The sequence below is a fragment of the Leucoraja erinacea genome, chromosome 16 (assembly GCF_028641065.1).
Source record: "Leucoraja erinacea ecotype New England chromosome 16, Leri_hhj_1, whole genome shotgun sequence".
NCBI lineage: Eukaryota > Metazoa > Chordata > Chondrichthyes > Rajiformes > Rajidae > Leucoraja > Leucoraja erinaceus.
The window spans coordinates 37,260,891-37,270,916 of NC_073392.1; the positions used below are offsets into that span (position 1 = coordinate 37,260,891).

Genomic DNA, 10,026 nt, shown 5'->3' on the forward strand with positions numbered 1-10,026 from the left:
GCCGGGTGGTGCGAGGTCGCACACCGGGTCTTGGTGTTGGAGCCCCCGGTGTGCGCTCGCAGAGTCCACGGCCATTCCAGCCGCGCGGGGCAGTGATGTAGGCCCCGCTCCAGGAGCTCTTCAACCCCGCAACTCGGGCGGGAGAAGTCGCCGTAGCAGGAGCCCCGAAAAGCGGTCTCCCTCCAGGGAGCCGCGGGCTCCCGGTGCCGTCGTCCGCAGACCCGTCATTGGAGCCTCCGACTCTCCGGTAGCAGCAGCAGCAGCAGCAGCAGCAGCGCTCCTCCACCGCTCCACCCGCTCCGGACTCGGCCAGCTCCGCGACGGCAACGGTGAGTCGACACCTGAGTCCCCGGCTTCTTCCTGTTGGAGGCCGCTCCTCGTTGCGGCCTCAACGACACCTGAGACCCGACGAGAAAAGGTCGGGTCTCCAGTGCAGGGAGAGATTCAAAAAGTTTCCCCCCCCCCCTCCCACCCCACCCCCCCCCCCCCCCCCACACACACCCCAAAATAAAATAACAAAAACTACATAAAAACACAGACAAAAAATAATAAAAACGCGGACAGGCTGCAGAGGCCGCTGCTGGCCAGAGCCGCGCCGCCTACCGGAGCCTCCTCTGGCAGCTTGTTCCGTACACCCATCGCCCTTTGTGTGAAAAAGTTACCTCAGATTCCTATTAAATCTCTTCCTGTTAAACCCATGTCCTCTGGTCCTCGATTCACCTACTCTGTGCAAGAGAATCTGTGCATCGTCCCGACCTATTCCTTACATAATTTTATACACGTCTACGAGATCTCCTCTCATCCTCCTACGCTTCAAGGAATGGAGTCGCAGCCTACTCAACCTCTCCCTTTTGCTCAGAGTCCCTGAGCTGGGAGACCAAAACACTTTACCTTAATATTAGTGAATTGATACCGTTAAATAAGAACTCTTCTGAAATCTTACCTTCATTCAAATCTGCGGGTAGTTGAATGCTATTGTCCACCTCGTCAAAACGAAAATCCAATAATGTCTGTGGTTGTTTGTTTGGCACCGAATTATCATCGTTCTTGATAGCAATAGGGGGTTGCCTTGTGACACTGAATTTAACGGTTGGAAACACAGGTTGTGTGGCTTCCTCCTTGTTTTCCATCTTCTCTTCGATCACTTTCTTCTTCGAGATCCGTTCTCGTTGAAATTGTTCTGCTCGCCGTGTACCTTTCATTTTCTTTCTAGGCAGGGTAGGTTGGACTGTCGTTTCTGTTGAGGTTGCAGTGATGACTTGAGGCTCTGTCGTGGTATACAACCCATTGCGGGGCATAATGGGCACCACATTGTCCAATTCCATTTCATCATCAGTGCCCGAGCTTTTCATGTTGTGTCTTCGTTGCCCTCTGTTAAATGGTTTGTTTTCTTTGGACTGTTTCGGGTCTTCCTTATGGAAGTGCTCATTCCCCAAAGGCTCCTGGTCGAAGATGCGTTGACCATCGTAATGCTGCGCGGGCTCTTCATTCTCACTGGTCACTGGATAGACCGACTTCAGTTCCTGAGTGGCATCACACTTGGGTAGAGTGTAGCATAATAAATCGCCACCAGAATTGCCACAATGGCACATTTTGCAGGGAGGCATGCGGAACGTATGGCCCGCCATGTATTTCTGGCCCTCGTGAAGGCACCCCACCTTTGCGCACTGTTGACAGCCTTCAGCTGGTTCCATCACCTCAATGCAGTTCTGTGGCAGCTCCGGACAAGGGATAAAATAACAACCTATTATGCCTCCTCCACTGGGACATGCGCACTCAGTGCTCCCAAAATCAACAAAATAGGACGATCCTTCAGGCACTTTGCCATCCCTGAAGCCAGCATTAACGCAGTCATAATACTGGTAGCCCTCACAGGCACAACCATGTTGCACGCAAGAAGAGCAACAAGCTCCAGGCTCCAGCACCTCCTCAAAGCAGAATTCAAGCAAAGGGCAAGTCACACCTGTACAGTCCTTCTGGCCGAGACATCTGCCATATAACATCAGCAGGCAGATCCAAATCCTGAGATCCAACACGGCAAATACTATCTCCTTTCTCTGCATAGCCATAGTCTTGCAGAGATCTCGCAGATGAGCAGAAGCAGCTTTGGTTTCAGTTGCAGGAAAAGATTTCCACTGAAAAAAAAGTCCAGGTCCAGCTCGGATGGTAGATTATTTCTCCTTCCTCCTCCTCTTCTTCTTCTTAAACCTCGGAATAATAAAAGAAAAGACTGATTGAAACTTTCTGTGCAAAACAGGAAAAACGCACAAATACTTGGGGTAAGACCCAAACCATTAGTTCATACAATTGAAACCAATGGAGTGGAGTCCATTACCAGATCCTCAGGGATTGCCTCAAAGTATGAACCTTTTGGCAACTTTCAACTGCACATAAATCAACATTTTATTCATATCTTACAGGATCACTTCTACTTGGTGCATGGTAACAAAATTGCTCTCATTAGCTGTTTATTCCACATGGAACAACACTTGTATCATTAAAGTTATTTTTCTGTGGGTTTGAATGAGCAATGCCTTAATCAATTTCAAAAAGAAACATAAACATTCTTAAAAGTGAAAAGTAAATGTTTGAACAAATTTAAAGGGAATAATTTTCAATTCCTATATTGTTACTTCAGGCCACAGACACAAGAATTGTTTTTAAATTATTCCAGCTGTTACTGCATAAGTTGTCTCTTTCTGTACAATGCCTCGACATGGATGAAAGCGATTCTTTGACATATACGCTTTTAACTGAAATTGTTCCATTAGTATGCTTTCAATATTTTTAATATGCATAACATAGCACTCTGATATGCATCCATCTCATTTACTATACCTTTGAGTTTTATGGCAGGGTTTGTGGGAGAAATTAAATGAAAACTTGGAAGTTTTATATTTTTATACAATCATTTATTCGGTGTTAGAGATTCAAATCTACTTTACAAGTAGAAAATGCTGAAAATTGACTCTTGTCACAGCCAAGTGTCTATCTGCCTGAATAATACAATCCCATCACTTTGTTTAAGAAGGAACTGCAGATGCTGGAAAATCAAAACTGCTGGAGAAACTCAGCGGGTGAGGCAGCATCTATGGAGCGAAGGAAATAGGCAACGTTTCGGGCTGAAACCCTTCTTCAGACTGAAGAATGGTTTCGGCCCGAAACGTTACCCATTTCCTTCGCTCCACTGATGCTGCCTCACCCGCTGAGTTTCTCCATTCCATCATTTTGTTCTCTTGCTGACAAGCCTGCCATGTTCACCCAATATTTCTTCTTCTCTCCAGATACCCAGCGTTTATCGTTTTGCAAAGTTGTGTGATCTAAAAATTAACCAATATAGTTCCAATCACATAATTACCAATCATCATCATGCTTTTAATAAAGTAATGAAAACTTCCAAATTCACAATTAACAGCTATCATAAATGCTTATAGCATAATCATAACTGCTAATTAAAGTATCAGCAAACATCAAACGTGTTTATTGCTGAGCTGTAATTGTTATTATCAACAGCAATCTGAAAATGCACAAGAAGTGTTGATATATTACAACATCAAAAATAAAATTATTTAGTCACTCTGATGTTTATCTACCTTTAAAATGCTATTTTTATTCAGTACATATTGATGCACTTCAAAATTATTTACATTAGATTTGACTTATGGGATAGTCTTTTTCACTTAGTATTATACTTATTCTTAATTATTAAGAATTCAAGGTTTAAGGTGAAGGAGAAAAGATCGAACAGGAATGAGGGGTAACCTTTCCACACAAAGGGTGGTGGGTGTATGGAACAAGCTGCCAGAGGAGATAGTTGAGGCAGGGACTATCCCAACGTTTAAGAAACAGTTAGACAGGTACAAGGATAGAAACATGGAAAAATAGGTGCAGGAGCAGGCCATTCAGCCCTTCCAGCCTTCCAGCCCGCCATTCAATATGATCATGGCTGATCATCTGGACAGGTTTGGAGGAATATGGAGCAATGAGGGAGGTGGGACTAGAGTAGCTGGGACATGTTGACCGGTGTGGGCAAGTGGGGCCGAAGTGCCTGTTTCCACGCTGTATCACTCTATGACTCTAATCATTCAGAATAATCATTTGGTTTTATCGTAATTTATATATCAGTAAATTTTAATTAAAATCTTCTGAACGTGTTTAAGAGAGATAAGATAATTTTGTCAAAGGACCGCAGAGGTGTTCAATAGTTGGCGTATTTGGCAATGCTGACGTAGTGTGACGTTAATATTGTCTCCAGTGTCAGCATAGTCACAAGCATCTAATGCAACCATCATTAAAAAAACATCCTTAGGTTTCATTGCAAAATGCCGGATTCCCGGGTTGAACGCCAACTATTGAACACCTTTGAAGACTGGACGATCATTTCACTGAACACCATCGCTCAGTCCGCCTAAACCTACCAGATCTCCCGGTTGCCAAACACTTTAACTCCCCCTCCCATTCCCACACTGACCTTTCTGTCCTGGGCCTCCTCCATTGCCAGAGTGAGGCCAAACGTAAATTGGAGGAACAGTACCTCGTATTTCGTTTGGGCAGCTTACACCCCAGTGGTATGAACATTGATATCTCTAACTTCAAGTAACCCTTGCATCCCATCTCTCTCCGTCCCTCCCCCACCCTAGTCATTGTACTCGTTTCAGTGTTGTCCTGGTGTGTTTCGTTATCGGTATAACTCGCTTTCACCTAGCCCACAGGCAACAATGGACCGTTTCCTTGATCGTTATTACTTTTTGCATATGTTTATTCATTTGTTCTACATCTCTCTCTCCCTCTCTCTCCCCATAATCACAGTCCATATTTCTAGTTTCCCTTTTCCCTGGCTCTCAGTCTGAAGAAAGATCTCACCCTGGAACGCCACCTAATGGACGATTCCGTTGCCTGATAACAGCTGGGAAGAAACTGTCCCTGAATCTGGAGGTGTGCGTTTCCACACTTCTATACTTTTGCCTGATGGGAGAGGGGAGAAGAGGGAGTGGCCTGTGTGCGACTCGTCCTTGACTATGCTGCTGGCCTTGCCGAGGCAGCGTGAGGTATCAATGGAATCAATAGAAGGGAGGTTGGTGTGTATCATGGCCTGGCCTGTGTCACAATTCTCTGCAATCTCTTACAGTCTTGGTTGGAGCTGTTCCCAAACCAAGCTGTGATACATCCTAATAAAATACTTTCTCTGGTGCATCTGTAAGAAGGAACTACAGATGCTGGTTTACACAGAAGATGGACACAAAATACAGGAGTAACTCAGCAGGACAGGCAGCATCTCTGGGTAGAAAGAATAAGTGATGTTTCGGGTCGAGACCCTTCCAGTCCAAACCGTGACTCATTCCTTCTATCCAGAGATACTGCCTGTCCCACTGAGTAATTCCAATATGTTATAAACTAGCATCTGCAGTTCCTTCCTATGCGATGAGACTGTTACATGCTTTCATCAGCCCGACAAATAAAGAAATCACTTTCAAAATGAATTCTGTAGAATTAATTGGTTCAGGTGAAACATCAATTCTCCACAGGTACACAAAAATGCTGGAGAAACTCAGCGGGTGCAGCAGCATCTATGGAGCAAACGTTGCCTATTTCCTTCACGCCATAGATGCTGCTGCACCCGCAGATTCTCCAGCATTTTTTGTGTTTCCTTCGCTCCATAGATGCTGCTGCACCCGCTGAGTTTCTCCAACATTTTTGTGTACCTTCGATTTTCCAGCATCTGCAGTTCCTTCTTAAACAATTCTCCACAGGTGCTGCCTACCCTGCTGAATATTTACAGTATTTTTTTGCTTTTCCTTCAAAAAACGATCACTATTATATTCTGCAAGAAATCATGCAAGGCGGCAAATAAATGTTTCCTGAACAATTACAGAGATTGTTGGAGATTACTCTCTCATTCAAGAGAGTAATTTAAAATAGTTCGACTGTTTATAGAAACCACACCTTAATGTGCGCACAATTAAATCCCAAATACAATTACTGAATACAATCAGTTTCCAGCTTTCAAACAATAAGCTCCAAGTCACAATTTAGGATTACCTCATGGCTGTGTATTTTGATAAGATTTGGGAAAATAACACAGGAACAGAACTAACATTCCTGCCTTTGGCAATGATTTGGTTTATTAATGCATCAATCACAGAGGGGACCTTAATTTCACAAACGTTTACTGTGAACGTTCTTATCAGGATATCACACAATGATTGCTTCCAGTAATGTGAATTCTAATCCAAATCCTCAATAAGAAACTGAAACAGGGATCCCAACAAATGGGGCTTTATTAAGTTTGTAGAAAGGAACTGGAGATGCTGGTTTACACCAAAGATAGACACAAAAAGCTGGAGTAACTCAATGGGACAGGCTGCATCTCTGGAGAGAAGGAACGGATGACATTTCAGGTCAAGACCCTTCTTCAGACTCGGTTTTTTCATAGAAACATAGAAAAGTGGTGCAGGAGTAGGCCATTCGGCCCTTCGAGCCAGTGCCGCTATTCAATATGATCATGGTTGACCAAAATCAGTACCCTGTTCCTGCTTTCTCCCCATACCCCTTGATTCCGTTAGCTTTAAAAGCCCATACAGTATCTATAAAGAGCTATTTTTTTCAGACAGGTTTTGTTTGGGTTTGGGTTCTGCGGCTGCCATTAAACTGACCATCCCCTGGCCAAAGCTAAATGTGCCCTTCCTTCCCCTCCCGCTCTCTGCAAGTGCTGTGGCAGATCAGAAATGCATGCGATCCAGACAAGTCACATTGACAGTAAACTGTGAAAGTGAGTGAAAAAACAAGTACATCTTCACACGGAGGATGTGGAACCCTTGCATGGAGGGCAGGAGCCAAATCTACTGATTTATAGCACAAGATGTTTTATAGAAATTGCACCAAGTAACTTTATGGCTCACATTTTAAAAACGAATTCAATTATTTCCTCAATTTTCAACCAAATCCTATAAATTCAAGATTATATGATCTTTCCTTTGTATAACACAATTTACCTCCTGCATCTCAAGTAAACATTCCTGGTTAAATTCAATACAGTCTAACAGTTAAGTAAATAACTCGACATTGGGAAATTCGAGCATTTAATTAGATGGCTTTCTGGCAGTGCCCACATGGAACTGCTTTGCTTCAGTCCAACACTTAACAATATCTTTCAAACATTTATCGTCAGCATAATTTTGTAAAACTGAATTTTTCATAAAATACAAAGGTACCTTATAATCCCCTCAGAGATTGTTAGCAGCACAAACCGAAATAAAATCTTAAAGCAAATTGGGCAAAAGGTTACAATGTTATTTCACATTTACATGTAAAATGAGTTGATTAAAAATCACCCAATATCATACAATTGAACAGACATTTCATGCAACCAGTCTTTTGTGGTGCCCAGTTTTCTATCATTCCCAAGATAGAGGGAGTTATTCCTTTATTCCCCATGCAATGCAAAGATGTGTGTTTTCAAAATCCAGTCTCAGGAAGGCAAAGACTGCACCGAGTAAAGTGAAACCCGGGCAGTCAAAAGTACCATGACTATGGTGGAGTTTGTACCTCCTGTGATGTGTGAGCAAACTGTTTAGAATTTCAAAGAAGCAGAGTTGTTATCAGTCCAGAGGGACTGGAGTTTAATCGGAAGCAATGTTTCTGCATGGTCACTCTGTCTGCACCGTGTAGATTGAAACCAGATACTGCCATTAAAGATTACAATGACTTTCTCATTAACACACACTGGGTGCTAGTTCTCCCAGAGGTGTTGTTTGAACACAGCCCATGACAAATAAGGCAAAGAGAAAAAAAATCTCCCTCCAAACTGGGGAAGCTGCAAAGTTAGCCTCTACATAATAGTCTCCAATTCCTTAGAAAGACTAACTCTTAGGTGATTTAGAAAGCGGACTCCATGATTTAAGTTAGTACAACTTAAAGCTGCAACAGATTGTTTTTTTTTTTACACACACAGTCAGGATTGTTTAGCAGTTTCAAGACTTGTGCAATCAAATCAAAGCACAATGCGTTTTGCAAACCCTACAGAAAATGCAAGGTTCCAACATAGTTAAATAAACATTCTTTACCCTTTTAAATCTCCTGCCCTACAGAAGTGCATGAGCCAAATCAACTTCTGCAAGCTGCAGCTTTAAATCACAGCTGAAAACTTTCATTAGACACCACCATTCTGCTCCCTCAAATGCAACACCGCTGATTTCATTCCTTTAACTTTTATATCTGAGCAGTTCATGAAACTCTCTTTAAAAAACGAGCCCTTCAGCATAAAAGCAAGACTTACCCGTTCCAGTAGCTTCTGCTGTACACACAGCATGGAAACCTTGACGTGTTGTAACAGGGTGGGACCAACTCCTCAATCTCAACTGACCAACAGCAAGGGATATTTGCTCAACCTGAAACCAAAGAGGTTGCCCATCAATCACAGTTGCTTACCTCATATGCCGACCTGCTGTCAGACTCTTTTAATCCTCCTCACCCCAACAAATTATCTCTCTCTGAGACTTTTCTATGAGCACAACCCCCCCAGTAAACTGCTTCCCCTCAATTTCAAATCTCTCTATGGCCAAGCAGACCCCATGGATTACATGATGTCATGAGTGTTTCTAATATTCTAATCCAGTAATATTTGCCATGACCTATATATCAGACCCTGGAACAGGAAGCTAATGAAATTATTATTTTTTTACATCTAGATTCTCCTGGAGTTCTTACTTTTAGAATTCCAATCATAAAAACCACCCCTCCCCCCAAATTTGAACAGCAATACTTCCCTCAAATGGGCAAGTTTTAAAAATATTTTAAATATTAAAGAGAGAAAATAAATCCAGACCACAGGTGAAAATAGACAGGAAAGGAAATGGTTAAAGTTCTGATTTATTGCAATGAATGAAATAAAACATATTGCTGTTACAACAGGCAAAGAAAAATTACCGTTCTACAAAGCTTCACTATTTAGCTTAATAACTTCTTACCACTATTTCAAATCTTGTGTACTTTAATCCATCTGTTGGTCCAAATAAAATATTTGAAAATGTTATTCTATCCCGATTCTCGGGGACCAATTATGTGCTGAGAGTCTTTTGGAATGCAGGGTCCCCACAGACAGTCAGCAACAATATCGCAGATGGTCAGCAAGCAATCACTTCTCCGAGTGCTGAATTGTAGTTCAGCAAGATTAGAAGGAAACTTCTAAATTAGTCTCAGATGCCCCTCCACCACACTGCTGGAGGTTGGAGCTTCTGATCAACATTTCCTCAACATTGGCAAATTGTATGAAACCTGTAAAAGGAAATGACAAACTTTTTTTTTTTTTTTTTTTTTTGCAGAAAATGTTACTCGGTCTATAATGTTAAATGACTCAAGGACAGGGATCCGTGCTAACTATGGCACTGCGTTTATGAAAAGAAACACTTACATCACATACTGAGACTAACTTTACATTCAAACTGTGCAGCTGCCAATTTTACATGCTATCAGACAAGTGAGATATGTTGAGTAGAACTGAAATCTCCGGTAAAAAATATCTATATTGCTGTGAATATATTTTAAGCATTCCTATTGAAAATTTAATATTTTGCTGGGTTATCATGATTCATAAACTGTATCTTTGTAATACTGTCGCACTGAATCAGTGAAATCATAATTAATTTGCCAAATGTTTTATAAGGCATGCAGTTAAAGAATTCTGATTCAAAGTATTCAATCCATTGCCTCATTTGAATGGTAGTTTTGTCTAGGTCCCAGGTCATCCACCTGAATCACAGATGCAAAGACTTGTGATTCAGGGGACACTCAGGAGGTGTGGGTCATCATTGGTTTGAAAGGCTAAAGTATCTTTATTTATGCCTTTCGCTGTAAGTAATCCTGAGGTAGAACATAAACCTCAGCCAGAATATTAAAAAAAACAGAGAATGATAAACAGAGCAGATGCCATTTTAAAAGGAAATAGTGTGCTTTGTGTAGTATCTACTGTTGACACGATCGAAGCTGTTGCTTGCAATGGGTCTTGATGGCTTTCCCAGTAAGATGTTA

The 10,026-nt window shown here is 42.1% G+C and overlaps 1 protein-coding gene across 1 annotated transcript in view; it reads right to left on the reverse strand.

The window, feature by feature from the left end:
- The window catches only part of fbln2 (fibulin 2), a 212,804-nt gene extending 203,707 nt beyond the window's left edge, over positions 1-9,097 (reverse strand). Inside the window, exons 1-3 of the mRNA XM_055648332.1 lie at positions 8,967-9,097; positions 8,276-8,387; positions 944-2,208 (exon numbers count right to left, since the gene is read on the reverse strand). Of these exons, the coding sequence (XP_055504307.1) occupies positions 944-2,069 (1,126 nt within the window). The 5' untranslated portion in view covers positions 2,070-2,208; positions 8,276-8,387; positions 8,967-9,097. The remainder of the gene's footprint in view (positions 1-943; positions 2,209-8,275; positions 8,388-8,966) is intronic.
- Between the last annotated feature and the right edge of the window lie 929 nt (positions 9,098-10,026).